This window comes from Podarcis liolepis, assembly GCF_965112155.1.
Source record: "Podarcis liolepis genome assembly, chromosome: 6".
Classification (NCBI taxonomy): Eukaryota; Metazoa; Chordata; class Lepidosauria; order Squamata; family Lacertidae; genus Podarcis; species Podarcis liolepis.
Window position 1 is genome coordinate 53,080,564 of NC_139559.1, and position 16,483 is coordinate 53,097,046.

General features: G+C 42.8%; 2 protein-coding genes across 3 annotated transcripts; one reads left to right on the forward strand and one right to left on the reverse strand.

The window, feature by feature from the left end:
• Window positions 1-377: 377 nt before the first annotated feature.
• On the reverse strand, window positions 378-9,535 carry LRRC41 (leucine rich repeat containing 41). 2 transcript variants are annotated; one of them, XM_083509542.1, is made up of 10 exons: window positions 9,213-9,535; window positions 8,923-9,009; window positions 7,260-7,330; window positions 4,990-6,184; window positions 4,034-4,285; window positions 3,289-3,453; window positions 2,930-3,028; window positions 2,126-2,248; window positions 1,006-1,081; window positions 378-646 (listed from the first exon to the last, which is right to left on the reverse strand). In XM_083509542.1, the coding sequence occupies exons 1-10, from the start codon at window positions 9,322-9,324 to the stop codon at window positions 412-414; spliced, it is 2,415 nt and encodes an 804-aa protein (XP_083365668.1). In that variant the 5' UTR covers window positions 9,325-9,535; the 3' UTR covers window positions 378-411. The 2 variants fall into 2 exon arrangements, with proteins under 2 accessions (XP_083365668.1, XP_083365669.1); XM_083509543.1 differs by lacking the exons at window positions 8,923-9,009; window positions 9,213-9,535 and adding an exon at window positions 8,542-8,897.
• Window positions 9,536-9,608: 73 nt separating this feature from the next.
• UQCRH (ubiquinol-cytochrome c reductase hinge protein) lies at window positions 9,609-14,481 on the forward strand. Its single transcript, XM_083509768.1, has 4 exons — window positions 9,609-9,751; window positions 11,327-11,353; window positions 12,744-12,905; window positions 14,215-14,481. Exons 1-4 carry the CDS (start codon window positions 9,701-9,703, stop codon window positions 14,245-14,247), a joined length of 273 nt encoding a protein of 90 aa, XP_083365894.1. The 5' UTR covers window positions 9,609-9,700; the 3' UTR covers window positions 14,248-14,481.
• The last annotated feature ends 2,002 nt before the right edge of the window (window positions 14,482-16,483 follow it).

The following is a 16,483-nucleotide window of genomic DNA, read 5'->3' on the forward strand; positions in this document are numbered from 1 at the left end:
CTGGGTCATGTGGCCAGCAGGAGCTGGGACCGAACAATGGGAGCTCACCCCGTCACAGGGATTCGAACTGCTGACCTTCTGATCAGCAAGCCCTAGGCTCTGTAGTTTAGACCACAGCACCACCCGCATCCCCATGGGACTTATATAGGTGTAAGTAATCAGAAGATGGCAACTGAATACACTCTGGCAAACAGTACCACTCTTTTTATAATATTGATATTTTATTGCAACCCATTTCCCATAATCCACTTAAGCCATTTAAGCATTATGTTATTATTTTCCCTAGCTGACACTGACTATAAAAATGTGTGTTCGTACTCAAGTAAGCCCAGTTACGGTTGCGCCTGCCTAGAAAAAACAGGAAAACTTAATCCTGGTAAATTGATTAGGCAGCTTTATTAGAAGATAAGTTCACATCACACTGATATAGTCAGCCAAGGCCTGAGATGAATCCCACATGTCACTGACTATGCTGCACATAGCTTTTAGCCGCCAAAGAGCCTCTTGAGCAGTTACAGTATCTTGGTCCAGCCAGTTCTGATAGAGGCACAGCTTGGTGAATTTGATTTGTTCTCCACGTTGGGCTATGTAATTCTCCAGCTTCTTGGCAAACTCCAGGAGTCCAGCAGGTTTGATACAGTTAGAGCTGTAGGAAAATAGGGTTAGACTAGTCCATTGCTGTTTGCAGATGACATTTGTATAGAATAATGGTTCTTCCCCCATCACAGTAACTACACTCAGAAAACACTTGGTTTCATATTACTATGAATCAGACATTAAACAATTAAATTGTTCAAGTGCTCAAGTATAAATACTTCCCAGCATCAGCTTCAGAAAAGTATACTAGGAAGAGTCATTTTTCTTGGAAATTGACACCTTTCTTTAAAAGTAATTGGGGAATGAATGAAAATACAATTGAGCATTGGATCCTAGTACAGACATACCACTCTTTCCCCCATGCCCCCTCCCCAATAGCGCTGTGTGTTCAGAGGAAGTGGAACCTACCTTAAATCCAGATGACAGATGGAAGATGATGAATCTTCAGAAAAAATGTCAGCCAATGCAACAAGCCTGTGATTTCCTAATAATGAGGGGTGGAAGAAAACCAACTAGGGAATATATAAAGCACATAATTGCAAGTGGTAAATGGTGAAGCAGCAGCAATCAGGCCTAGTCTACTCATGCAGCACAATGCCATAGTAGGCTGCACCCCTTCAGGCAGGAGATTAGGGACATACAATTTTTAATATTCTGCCATGGAAACATGCTAATAAAGTGCACCATCACATTGGAGATTAAAGTTCTGACCCAGCTTGTTCCTTGCCATGCAGGTTTTAAAATGAGGCTCCTATGTGCAATCTGAAGTGGTGCAATCCATTCTACCACTCATTGAAGAATGAAGTTGGATTCGATATTCTGGCAGTGGCTTATATTCCTTACATAGCTACCTAAGCACTGAATGCTTAATCTCATGCAACGCAAAGTCTCAGTGCAAGTTAGTCTATTCTTAATCCTCTCTTTCAAATGATTAAGGCCAGTAAAGTGTGGCTTTCCATTAGACTTCTGTAGTGCCCTGAAAGGGTGCAGTAGTGAGTCTAATACTTCTCATGAAGCATGACTCATAGAATTATAGAGTTGGAAGAGACCACAAGGGCCATCGAGTCCAACCCCAGACTCCTTCTGTGCCAGTGAAGCAGCTGTTTACACCACTGAGTTCTTCCACTTATTTCTGCTGCATGTGTAGACTAACCTTACAGCAGACATAATTCAGCACCAATTCTGTTTCAGATCATTCTGAAACTAGACAATGATTTAAGCACGCAACATAAAAGCCCTCACATATTGAAGGATTTAGCATTCAGGAACCAAGTTAGAAAGGGTGGCTAGTTGGACAGGTGAACAGAAAAAGGACAAAGAGAGCCCTGGGCAACTTTTACCAACTTAGTGTGGCCTGAATTTTGGTAAGCAAGAGGCTACATGTATCAAAAAATAGTTGTGCCTGAAGTCCTCAGCCTATGCCAGTTGGGCTTGAAGGACGAGGGACAAAAGTACCAACGTTCTTAATAGCATAGCATCCCTCCCCAGAAAGGTGGAGGAAGTATTCTAGGATAGTTGCTGTACATACCCAGCCTATTTCCAGGGAGTCTGAGGCTCTTCAGTGTTGAGTTCTTCTTCACGGCGTTTATTATTTCGGACAGGAGCTCAGCAGTGCAGTTTTCAAACAGCCGACAGAATGAAAAGGTGATTTCTATTGCAAGAGAAAAATGAAGATGTTCCTCCTGTCTATGGTTTGAAATTGGATTCACTGCATGCATAGCCCAATGAAGGCAGCACCACAGAGTGAAAGCACAGTGATAATCCAGTAAGGAGACTTAAGGATATACTAATGGACAGTGAATATAAGCACCCTTTTCCTTTCTCTCTAAGCTTTACACCCCTTTGGAATACACATCTTTAGGTGTGAAGTAACTTTTCCGTCACAATGTGCTAGCTTTCTTTTTCTGACACCACTCAACCTCCATCAGGTAGAACTTCAGAGCTAAATGGAGTACAGTGGTACCTTGGGTTACAGACGCTTTGGGTTACAGACTCCGCAGAAATAGTACCTCGGGTTAAGAATTTTGCTTCAGGGTGAGAACAGAAATTGTGCAGCAGCGGGAAGCCCCATTAGCTAAAGTGGTGCTTCAGGTTAAGAACAGTTTCAGGTTAAGAATGGACCTCCATAACGAATTAAGTTCTTAACCTGAGGTACCACTGTATGAGGCAAAATCCAGCTCTTCACAAAACTATTAAATTGAAACGAGTTTTTGAAACAGGATGACCACAAAACTTACAGGCCTCTGCAGAAATCTCCTTCTTGACTGCCTGCAATGGTGGTCGCTGATAAGAGCCAATATCAGTTTGGAGAAGGCAAGTGCATTTAATGTACCTTGAAGAACGGGATCCTGTAGCAGGAGGAGGACTTCTTTTGAGTGGCCAGAAAGGTTGACATCATGAAAGCTTAGCTTCTTCAGGCTAGGGCTGTACTCTGCAAGAGAAACAGGATCTTAAGAGAGAGAAAAATGGAGCCCCCTGCTGCTTACAGTTTTCCTGTTCAGTAGAATGTATGTTGAAGATCTTGAAAAGAATGCTTTAGACTAGTTTAGCTCTGCCTGCAGTTCACACAATAATCTTGTATTGGCTGACTGAGGTATTTGGCTGACTGAGGGCCAAATATGTTATTATCTCTTGGCAAATTGCTACCACTGCTGAGCAGCTGTGGAAAGGGCAAAATTGCTTCCATCATACCTTTGAGTGCCTGTAGGAGAAGCCCAACTTCTTGAGGACAGGAAATTGCAACGCTGTCTAGAGAGAGGCTCTGGAGAGACCTTGAGGCCTTCAACACAGGCACCAGGAGACTTGTCTGAAGAGGCTCTCTAGGGAATCTGATTTCAAGGTGTTCCAAATGGCTCTCTAGATCGGGGGGACGGACAACAACAATAATAATAATATGGTTTGATTAAAGTAGGAAGTAATGAATTAAGGCACATAAAGTGAGGGGAAGAGGGAGAACGCAAGCTGGCTTTTTCCTGAGCCACCACACCATGGTTTGAAGCAGTGGTGAGGAACCTGTCCATATGCTGTTGGACTACATCAACATTATATCTGACCATTGGCCATGCTGGCTGGGACTGATGGGATTTGAAATGAACCTAGGTAAGAAGACTTAGAATCAGATTCCAAATCAGGCTGCATCACTAACATCGCTCTCTTCCTCTAGCAGGCCAAGGTGTTCTATCTCAGCAGTTGTACCAAAACAGTCAGGAGCTGTTTGCATCCACTGCATCGACTGTGCAGACAGTACAAAAATGAAATGCTTTGCTGCTCTTTGAGAGGGCAGGAGCCTCCTTAAAAAGCAGCTGCAAAATAAGCAGCAAATTTGCAGTGACTAGGCAGCCACTGCAGTGCATAAATGGAAAATTAAATGATCTCACATATGCAGGAAAGGAAAGCGAATGATAAAACGTTTGTCCGGAACTGGTCAGTGCATTACCTGGAATCTCTTCTTCAAAGGGTGACGAGTCCCAGCTCTCTTCCGGCCTGCCTCGCTCTGTTGCGGTTTTGAGATCAAAGCTGACCAAGAGGGTTTGAAGTAACGGCACAGCACTCAGGAAAGCATGAACAAGATTCATGCAGGGGACATGCGAGAACATGTCACTGATGCGCACCACACGGAGGCGGTAATCGCTGTGGCGAGACAGGGCCCGGAGCCCAGAGAGGATACTGAAGATGCCAGGGCCCAGGCCTGGAAAACACATTTTAAGAGGCAATAATAGGTGGTGAAAACACACAACAAGATTATTATATCACATATCACCCCCTGAAGGTTTTTGTGGTCCTTAAGCCCCCAACTCCCAAAGTTGTCATTAAAAGAATGGACTATTGACTACTCCAGTGAGTCCCCTGCTATGATGCCAGGAAGTAAAAAGGGTTTTTGTGCTTCTCAAGCTTCCCATTTTCTATTTTTAGAAAGTTTTTCAATAATAATTAGGGTTTGGGGTTTTTAAAAAAATGAAAGCTTTTTTACTGATTACTCCTGTAGGTACCCCACTATGATATTTGATCCCAAAATGTTTTTTGCACCCCTACAAGGTCTCACCCATATCTGCCCATTAAATTTTGTAAACTGCTTTGAGGTTTTCTTTCTACAACCCAAGTAGTGCATAATTTTAAAGAAATGAATAAATAAAATGATTTTATTATTATTATTATCTGAATTTAATGAATGATACAAAACTATTTAAAACAGGAAAAACTGATGGGGAAGTCTTTAGGAAAGGAGCCCTGAGAAATGAAGTTGTCGCCATGCCCCCCTTAACACTTGGCTTACAATTCATTTTGATATACCCTGAACTGTGGTTCAATGTGGCTCTGAAAAGAAAGAAAGAAAGAAAGCTGCCTCTGCTTTGCTAAATACACCCGAAGACAAATGTTTGGTTTCTCACTCACCATTCAAAGACAGAACAAGTTTTTCTAAAGACACCCAAGAGCTCAGCAGGTTCCCCAGCATCTGGCACGTATTCCTGGTCAGAGAGATGGAGAACACTTCCAGCGTGGACACACTTCGGAACTGACCCGTTGTTTTCAGAGAAGGCATCCCAGCAGATCGGGTTCCCTCTGTGCAAACCGTACCAGAACTACTGGCAGCCTCTTCTGAGAGACGGGAACAGCTAGCAAGGCTTTCTTCCTCCTTGGCATTCCTCCTTTTGCTACATGGTGTATTCTCCTCTTCCCTCGCAATCGCAAAGACAAAGTCGTAAAGGTCTTCTGACTCTGCAGGGACTTTTTTGCTCCTCTGATGGCAGCTGCGCTTTTTTGCTGTTACAGCTTTACGCCTCTTTTGATATTTTTCCAAAGTAGGAACATCTTGAAATGTCTTTGCTGGGATAAAAGTGACAGATCCATCTTCAGCACTGTAACTTTCTGAACATGAGCTCTGCTGCATTTTGCTTTGCCTAGAATTGCAACCCAATCTGCATCCCACCGGGGCTTTTAGAGTTTCGCTGCTAGTTCTGGCCAATTCTACTGCATTTTGAAAGCCCAGAAGAGATTCTTGAGGCACACTAGGTAACAGTTTCTCATTCCTCAGATCACTATTATTATGCTGGCCACTGACTGAACTCTGAAATAGCTGCCTTGAACCCCAATGCTCTTCATCTAGCTTTTGGCTCTGGTCAACACATTTCTCTCTGCACAGATGGCAAAGGTTTTCTTGGTTCAGGAGTGTTTTTCCAGGGTGCCAAACCCCAGCACTCATTTTCAGAATGAGGGCTAAAAGTGCTGGGTCAGGGTCAGGCCAAGAATACATAGAGAGGTGGTTCACAGCCCCATGATGAATTAGGCGATGAAGGAACGAACTCAACTGTTGCCTAGTAGACAGACTGGAGGAGAGGAGGTGACGGAATGTCAGGGATGTGAGGGAGACAGCCAAGTTTTCTAGGACGCTCTGATTGTGTTTGGCCATCAGCTCTGACACTCCCTCAAGCATGTTGTAGATGGTAAGCTGGGTAACATGCCGCGAAGTGTGCAGCAGGGGCAAAAAGGAAGGGTCACTTAGGCGCTGGTGTAAAGACACATCCAGGATGCCACGCAGCACATTTGAGAAGAAAGTTTCAATGAACTTCTTCCTCCAACACTTGATGCTCTGCAATCAAATTGAACCAAACTGTGATAAATTCATTGCACCACAGTGTCTTACATCACAGTTCCTGCTGATGTGCATACTAAAGGTAGGGGGGTCATGTGATGGTATACATAGGGGGGAAATCCCTGAAAATGGAAAACACTCAAGTCTGAGAAAAAGCTATGCTCAAATTCTTCTCCCTGACATCTAATTATCTGTGGGTGAGGATGTTTTTGTATGGAGGAGCATTCATTCTAGTCTGAAGTAGTGTAGCCTAGGTACAGGTTTACTACTTCAGTGATAACCTCATATTATTTACAGGAAAAAGGAAATCTTATTAAGCATTTTAAAGTAAAAACAAAATGGAATATAAGACCTAGATTTACAGGAGTGCCTGTAAATCACATTCTCACTGCAGTTAGGTTACAAAATTGTGTGAGCTTCTGACAGTCCAAACCATACATTAATTTTGTAGTAATTAAAAGGCAACAGAGATCCTGGGCTCCTAATAATCTTAGTAAACAAATTGCATGTGTTCATCAAACCCTTCTCTTTAATTCCTTAGTGTGAACCCAGCTTGAGAGCCTAACTTCTCGTTTGCTTTCCACAAACTGGAACTATCTATTGTAGGGGCGGGGATCTTCTGACCTGGGCCCAGATGTGCCTCCCCATCCCGCTTAATTTCATGCAGCCAGCAGATATTTCCAGGGAACTCCTCCCCTGACCCCATACCTTCCAGCAACCACATCCAACCCACCCTGCCCTGCTGGCCTTTTCCTTGGGGAATGGCCACCAAAAATAGCTGCCACTGGCAGGTGCTCCAGGTACCAACCCTCCTCTTCCTGATTATCCTGATTATCCATGTGGCCCCTGGAAGATTGTCTACAGCAGAATGTGGTCCTTGGACTGAAAAGGTTCCCCACCCCTGGTTTAGATTGCATTCCCATTTACACATTTTTGGAGTAAGTCTAATTGAAACTAGTTAAGATTGATCCAAAACATCATCACAGTTGGCAGATATAAAATCCATTTAGCCATGAAGGTGGAAAACCCAGTCGTTTCAGGTATGTCAGCTTTGTAGTTTGCCTCACCCTACCTCTAATCTAGAAGGTCTTGTTTTCATTATGTCAAACCAGAGCTTGCACCATATAGGTTGGGTTGAGAGACCTGAGGAAACATAACACATACTTTAAAAAATTGAATATTAAAATGTAAATCTATACCGTTAATTATACGCATACAGGTAAAATTTATAACTAATCACACCTAACTTGTAACATAATTAAAGCAAGCATTCCATCTCTGATGAAAGCACCAGACTTCAGAATAGCTGAAGCTGCAAATTCAGTGTCAAAACTAGGCTTCAAATGTAAACACTGAGACTTGAAATTATTGCATAGGGTTTTTCGTTTATTATAGAAGTTATCTGTTAGGTTATTCTATTTTGCACACAGGAAGCCTATGCTGAAATGACATGTACTCAATCCAACAAGCCCTCAGTCAAGCTGAGATGAGAATCAAGACAGGCTTCACGTTAAAATGCATTATGCACTCCTTAAGAATCATTATCCGGATACTTCAAAGGGTGTATCTTGAAAAGTGGATTTATTAAATTATAATAGGAATATCTTGATTTCTTCAGCAAAGGTTACAAAATTGTAAGGGAGCTCATGATCTAGGCCAATCTCCTAACATTTCCTGTTGCAACAATTCCCAAAATCCAACTGAAATAAATTTGGCAGCAGCATGAAACTATATTACTTGATATCTGCCCTTGTCCTATGAAGCTCAGACTAACCTTTTAGCCTGAGAAGATGGTGAGGTTGAGAGAATGACTAGTCCACTGCCAACCTGTGACCATGGATTTGGACATGGTTTTAGTTGGAATATAGGCTATGAAGCTGCCATATATAGATTTAGGCCTTTCATTTTTCTAGCTCAGTACAGCCTATAAAATGACTGACACCAACTCTCTGAAACTCTGGTTTCAGAAAGCTGGTGCCAATCATTTTATAGGCTATACTGAGCTAGAAAAATAGCTCTGGTTTCATAGAGCAGCATTTTCTAACCCTATGTCCAGTTGCCAGGTCTGAATCTGGGACCTTCTGTACATATATGCTCAACCCTGAGATAGTAGGAACGTTAATCCCTTCATTACTGTACTTCTTGAGTTCTTAAACTAAAGTATTGTATGTTGTCTGGTGCTCAAAAGGTTCTGATAAAGCTCTTAAATACCATAAAAAATAATAGCTAAAAACTATGTTCTGAAACCCATCTGCTTTTGATCAGTGTAGCTTATTTGTGCTGTTGAATTCAGTAAGTATATGGGCTGAAGCTGCAATCCTATGCCCTTATGCTGTGATCCTAACCCCACTTACCTGAAAGTATGCTCCAGTGAATTCAATAAGTTTACTTCTGAGTAGACCTAGGATTCTGATGTTACTTGGAAGCAAGCCTCCCCGAAATCAGTAGAGCAGACTTCAGAGTAAACATGCACAGAATATACAGTTCAACACATTTTACCCTTGTCAAGAATGGGGGGAAACCACTTGACCCAGTTTATTGACACCAGGGCAACAGACACTTGGGAATATAGAGAGCAAGGATTTGTCTCAACCACAAAATGAATTAAGCACACTTGGCGAAGTGTGAACAAAATAAACTTCTTAAATGCACCAGGGAGAAACTTGGATAGCAGACAACAGTTTGCTAGCACTATTGTATCCCCGCCTGTCCTCCAGACCAGCAAAGTAGCTCACCCTTTTTCACAGCGGTCTCCTCAATTCGCTCCAGGTAGTAGATGTTAAGCAGAGGCAAGATTCCTTGAAGTATCGGACCTGGAAGTGCTTTTGCGGGGAGAAATCAAGAGAAAGCTGAATTTCAGTTAGAGAAAGGAGGGGTTTCAGGTGACGCGGCCTATTTAGAGTGCCCCGATTCCTGGCATTCCTTTACGATAGACCCTCACATTTAAGAGCGCCAATACAGTAATTCCCCGTAAATTCGGGAGAGATCAGAGCCGGTCCCAGCTGGCTCCCTTTCCTCTCCTTACCCCAAACCTCTCTCTCCACGCGTCCCATGGCGGAGCTGACTGCCGCTGCGCTGAGCTCGAACAGGCTGAGGGGGCTCCGATCAGAGATCTCTTCCGCAGACTTGGCCTCCATACTGTTCAGGCTCCTGGTCTACTCAGCGAGAACAGGGATGGGCTACGCCATCTTGGGAAGGTCACTCATTGTTATGCGGACGTATGATGCTGCCATACTGAGCGGGTCGACTGTTTCCCCGCCCCTCCTCCTCCCCCGCGGCGCCATTTTAGCGGAACTGGCGGCGGCCATCTTGGTAGAGTCACGAAAAGCAATGTGTACGCCGGAGGACAACGCCGCCACCCCGCCCGCGTACGTCGAGAAAGGGAGCCATCTGAAGAAGGTCGTCGCCGTCGGAAAGCGCGCTGTGAGTGGGCGGGATTTCCGCCGAGGTTGCGGGTGACCCTTCGGCGTCCTTCTGGGGAAGCGGAGCCAGGCTTGAGGGAGATTTGCGGCGATGGGGCGGCAGGATGAGAAGGCGCTGGAGGGCCGGAGCGGGGACCCCGAGGTGAGCGCAGACCGGGAGCCGGCGAGGCGAAACATCTTTGCTCTGGCCTCCGGGATGCGGGATGGTGTGCTTTCCCTCCCCCTCCTTCCAGCCTCCCCACCTCTGGGCCTCCCTCTCTTCCCTCCGGGTTTCTTTTCTTTTTCGTTTCTTCTCCTCACAGAGCGGCCGTTGGAGACCTGCTCATAGCTTAGGCTGCAGCCCTGAACGTACTTACCCGGGAGCAAGCGCCGCTGAACGGAATGGGACTTGCTTCCGAGTAGACGCTTATAGGCCTGCCCTGTCAATGGGCCTTCTTCCTTTCTCGGTCCGAGTGCCGTAGCGGGTGGGGTAGAAACAGCCATGGGCGAGATGCCTCCCTCGCCACCGGCTTCTGGGTTTTCCAGAGCTGACCCATGACTGGAGGCAGAATTCAGTCTTCGTTGTGTCTCCTGTCGACACTCCCCTGCTTTCTTCCTGATACTCGCAGGTTAATATCTCTCTCTCTCGTGCCAGAGGCGCTCTTTTTATTATTCCTTCCCCCCCCCCCCATCCTTCCCTTCTCCGAGTCATTTTTCCTCCTCGCATCTTGCTTGTTCTCATTTATTTATATTTATTTGTCACCATCATAACAGATAGTGCCAAATATCTGTTCTCCGTTGCCAAAGGAAGCCCAGAATAGAGTACAGTGAAAATTAAAACTTAACAGGTTTTCTTTAAGGTCCTGACTTCCGTGTGTATATGTGCACACACACGTGTTCTGCTCTTCAAGTAAGAGATCAGCGGTTTCTACCCCTTCTTTTTAATAAGTGGTCTCTGCCAGAGGTTTGCTGTTTAATATATGTGTTCTGCCCAGTGCCTGATGTAATATTCGGGTTGCAAATATTAAGTATTATACAGCTGCTGTTCTTTTCAGCATTGCTACAGTTTATATCTTGAATTCCACTATAACTGTATTTGTATGCTTGTTGTGGCTGACTGTCCTTTATTTATCCTGTCCCATATTATGTTGCTTCACAGTATACTGCTGCCTCTGACTCTCCCATCAGTCTTTACCACATCCGTTTCTCAGTTTGTTCTACCCATATCTAAGAGGCTTTCTTAAATAAGACCCTCTGTGGCTTAGCCTTATTTCCATTCTGCTCCTTGACACCCACCCTTGTCAGGATATCTCCAGTGCCTGAAGAGCTGGAGCATTTCCCATGAGTTTTGATCTGGTTCTAGTTAAGCCGTAATTTCCCCTCAGCATTGGGGGCCTATTTCCACAGCAATACTGTGGTCACTATACCTCTTGCCACCAAGTCCCTAACAGGTTAGAAAGATGCCTAGTGAAAGGTTTAAAGTCCAGCCTGTTAAAATGTACATATACATTGGTTTTGAATATCAGTTTGAAGGGACCCTTTTAAATAAATATCTAGGAATAACAGACATTTTTGTTATAACAGACATATATATGTGTTATGAAAGAGAAGTTGTGCAGTACTACATAGCGGAAATGCAAATAAGTGGAATTGGTTTTGATATGGTTAAGTATACTCTTATTATAGAAATATCATGACACTTACGAGTCTATTCTTATTTTCTTGCATCTCTGCCCAGGAGGAGGAGGAGGAAGAAGAGCTTGTGGTATGTAAACTTTATTATGATGACAACGGGGAAAGATTAATCCTTTGAGAGCAGCAGACTTCTTAAACCCTAGTCCATAAAATGTCCTATTTGTATTTAGAAAACCAGGGAAAGGTACAAAAGGCTAGGGGTAGGGAAGTACAGGCATACCTTGTTTTATTGAGATTTGCTTTATTGCGTCTCACAGATACTGTTCCTTATGAGGACCTGGATGCAGCTGCAGGCAGCCTGACCACTTCCAGGGGAAGGAAGCCCCCTGATGACCTTCTTCAGGCCACAGGAGTGGAGCTACCTAGGGCTGGAACTGAGGTTTTCTCCCTCCTGCTCCTGCAGTCAGGGGGGACATGGCTTAATAGGCTACAGTATAGTGGAAACATGACTTTTATATACACTTGGGAAACAAATGGTTTTGTGTGACTCACTTTATTGCGATATTTGCTTTATTGTGGCGGTCTGGAACTGAACCTGCACTATCTCCAAGGTATGCCTGTACTTTGGTTCAGAACTGAAAGTGCATTAGTTATGTTTTAATACATAGCTACTTTGCTGTAGAAAGGTTATTTGCATCACATTTTGCCATACAGAAAGTGCCATTCACATCCTGTCTGTCTTCAGGATAATAATATTTAATAAGGGATACTTATAGTGACAAATAGTTTTGAATATCTCTGGAGTCCCACAACAGTTTCTGCATATGTATACTTACTGGCATAGGAGTACATACTGATTCTGGCAAACTTGGGTGTAGCTTGCTTGCTTTCCCAACAGTATATAACTTTTACTTAGGCACTGATAAGTCACAAAATGATAAATCAATACACAAATTGTGTTTGTCAAGTGTGATACAAGTGCTGTTTCTTCTCCATATCTATTTTGAACCTTTTATATATTGAGATGTGGTGTAGTACTGCATCATAGGCTTTCCCTGCTTTCAAATACTGCAGTTTAGGAGGATATTTTTCAAACACCCACAACTTGGTTTTGTATGTAACTTAACCATAACATTTCCCCCACAGTCTAGCGCAAGAATGAAAGCCATCTGGATTAGAATCCATATACAGGTTCTGCACCTCATTTAAGTTAGGCTTGGTTCACATGCTCCTTATTTATAATCCTGTTGTGGCTCTTGGTTCTACCTTAGAAAAATGATTGTAATTTACCTGACTGTAACACTAAAACTGGAAGTGTAGAGGTAGAATATTTTGACAACAGGACTGTTAATGCCTGGCATTTTAGATCTCATCATTTGTATGCTTGTCATTATCATCTATCCAGGACAAGTTATAGCAAGCTTTTATATTCTAGCTTGTGGTGGTAAAGTTGAACCTCTCTCTTAGCAATCACTCATTTGCATTAACTGTGCTTATTTTATATCTTCCTTTTTGTCCAGGATCCTTTAACTACTCTAAGGGAGCATTGTGAACAGATTGAGAAATGTGTGAAAGCTCGGGAACGTTTAGAGGAGTGTAATGCTCGAGTGTCATCCAAGTCCCATACAGAGGAGAAGTGTACAGAGGAACTCTTTGACTTCTTGCATGCTAGAGACCATTGTGTAAGTTTGTCTCAGAGTAATTTCTAAGTGTGAACTTTATTTTGTGGCCAAATACCTTATTTCTCCAGTGTTGAGCCACAGACACTTTATTGAACATCAATATAGATTGAATAACTGAATTGAAGTACTATTTGACATTTATCTTGTGGGTGTGGAATTACAGTGGTGCCTCACAAGACGAAAATAATCCATTCTGCGAGTCTCTTTGTCTAGCGGTTTTTCGCCTTGCGAAGCAGCGCTATTAGCGGTTTAGCGGCTATTAAAGGCTTAGCGGCTAAAAGGCTATTAGCGGCTTAGCGGATTAGAAAAGGGGGGGGGAGCGAAAAAAATCACAAGACTCGCAAGACGTTTTCGTCTTGCGAAGCAAGCCCATAGGGAAATTCGTCTTGCGAAGCGCATCGAAAAACGGAAAACCCTTTCGTTTAGCGGGTTTTTCGTCTTGTGAGGCTTTCGTCTTGCGGGGCACCACTGTACACTGTCGGCTTTATAAATTAGTTTTTTAGAAGTGTTATTATTAATGATTTCATTTCTACACAGCTTTATATTTTAAAGGGAAAATCTCAAAAGCGGTTTACACCGCATTAAAACATCAAATAAAACAATCCAGAATAAAACATTATTGAAGAAGGTCAAATATAAAGTATATATTCAAAGCAACATTACTAAGAGGAAACTAAGATATTATCTTTTTAATATTCTTTATTAAAAATATAAAGAATTATAAGACAAAATAAGAAAAACTAGAAAAAAGAAAACATAAACTTACAAGATTTTTATAACAATATCCTGAAATAGTATCTTAAAAATTTGTGAAATATTGGCTTGTTGCTTCTAAAGTACATTTTTCTGTAACCAGCTTTCTTGATTGTAAGTAGGCAAGAATATATTGTGCAATAATGCAGTTGGTTCCCAGAGGGAGCAAAACAGTAGCCCCCCTCAGGTGTTATACAGAATAAAACGTGCTAGCTTTGCCCTCCATTCCATTTGATTGCCTGTGGGAGTTGAAAGATAAATTCCTGAAGTGTGGAGCCTTCTGCACTGTGTGCATTTTAGAACACTGGTTTTCCATGGTTCTGAAATGTGTGTGGAGTCTCGACAAGCACAGGAGGCTCCCTGTTTCAAAAGTTCACCCTCCCCAAATTGGTGGGAGATGGGAAAAGTTAAGGGACAGAGCTAGTACACTCATTCCAGCTTCCCCCATCACATATTTCTCTTGGGTATAATGCCTAAAGAAGGCTATTAGGACTAATGTATATGTTGCTAAAGAAGCTCCTGTTAATTTAATTTGTTCATCTTTTGGTTTTTTCAGGTGGCTCATAAACTCTTCAGCAAATTGAAATAAATGTTAATATAAGCCTGTGTCGTCCTCATGCATAGCTGATGAAAACCTGAGTGTTCAGTTTGAGTAAACATGCAGCTCTGCACGTGTGATATGAAAGTGAATGCAACTAGCTCTGTGGTAATTCTGGGAGAATTTAAGAGTTGCCATCAGGATACATCTGTTATGTAGAAGATTTGTGGCTGCTTAACAAAGTGTTTCTGTAGACTTCTGATATTAAAGATATTTCCTGTCAAATGTGAAAATGTTTGCTTGTTATGACAGCCAGGACATCTTAGCATGCTCTGAAGTTAAACATAAAAAATTAGGCAATTTAGTAATGCAAAGGATCCATTTTTTCATGACATTGAAAACTTAATTGCATATAGATCTTCAGAAAACAGCAACTAATATCCTTAATTGTAACTGTGAGGGAGAAACCAAAGAGGAGGTCAGAATACATATATGTATAGGTGAAATAAATATTGGAAAGGATGTAGGTGGTTAGGCAGGTTGTGTGTGGGGACAGTATGAGGTTTTAGGGTCCTAAACAATATAGTCCTGTGTGTGCTGCTGGCTACCTCCTCTTTCCACAATGTCCATTGCTTTCTTTCAATAATATGCATCTTCCTATTTTATAGTAAGCGTGGGAGGTAGAATCCAAAATTTAGAAGAGATTACAGATTAGAAGAGATCATGTAGATATGTTTACATAATAATAATATGTGTGGAACCTTACTTAGTGAGATGTATTTTTAAATGGCATTCTGTCTACATTGTCACACATGTAACCTGGAAGCTTGTATGTAATCTTTCCTATGCTACACATGGTGCCTATGTGGTGTCTATCCCAGCTGTATTTGCAGCTGTCTAGCAGCTGTGCTTGCCTGTAAAGCTGGAGACATTCCTATACCAACATCAAACTTACATTGAACGAATCCTAGGAAGGAAAGAACTCCCCACTGTGGAAGATGGATGCAGAATCAAATCAGTTGAGTTCCTACACTAGCTGCTTTTATTTCAAACAATTCTGGTGACCATGGTACCAAGTTTGCAACATGTTCAGCCAAGCTACTAAGGCTTATTTTGTCGTTTTGTACCATGGGCCCCCATTTTCCTTTCTTAACATCAGAGCTACAGTCTCATCAGTGTCAGGCCTTTTCTTACGATATGGTCAGGTTTCAGCCGTATCTGAAGTAAGAGCACCTCTGAAGAGTCCTTGGCAACACCACAGGGACCTCTGGAATGGCAGGAGTGTGTGAGGGGAGGGAAGCTGATCAGAAGCCAGTTTAACAACCCAGTGTCTGCCTGACCTGCAGACATCTTGACACAAACTGGGAGAAACTTCAGCCACTAATCTTTTGAATGTCAGACAACTGCTAAAAAGGATAGGTTTCCTAATTTGAGGAAACCTACAGAAAACCTCTAGGGTAGATTTCCACTTTGAGGACACAGATTCCTGAAGGTGTGATTGTTTCATGTGAGAGACCAGTGAATTACCTTTTAATGGCAGATATACAGTGGTACCTCTGGTTACAAACGCTTCATGTTACGAGCTCCCCTAACCGGAAGTAGCTGCTCCTGGTTGCGAACTTTGCCCCAGGATGCGAACAGAAATCCTGTGCCTCCAGTGGGAGGCCCCATTAATAAAGCACGCCTCAGGATAAGAACGGTTTCAGCTTAAGAACAGACCTCTGGAATGAATTAAGTTCATAACCAGAGGTACCACTGTACTTTAGGATAGTCTTCCTCAACATTGGGTCCCCTCTAGATGGATTACATCCATCAGCCCTGGCTACTCAAGGACATACCTCACCTGGGTGGCTTGCAGGGACTTTTAAAATCACACAGTAGGAATTTGCTTTAAACTAAGGAAGAGTTGTTAAATGTCATAAACTTGGGTTACCTTACATATCAGTTCAGCACTGAAAATATTGATTCAGCTGATGAGCCAACATTCCATGTTTGTGACTGCTCTATTATAGCCACAATACACATCACACACAACTTCATGGTGTAGCCCCACAGTGCTAGCAAGCTGAAATTGGGAAGAAAAAAACGAGCTCCTCATTTGGTTTTCACATAATTGAAGAGCAGATGCAGACCCATGTGGTATGTCAGAAATGGAAAACTTGCGTCTCTAGGCTCTGTCACCCTAAACTTGCTGGACCAAGGACACCTGGCTGATGCCTACCAGATGTTTTGGCCTACAACTCCCATCATCCTCTGCCCTTGGCCATGGTGCTTGGGCTGCTGGGAG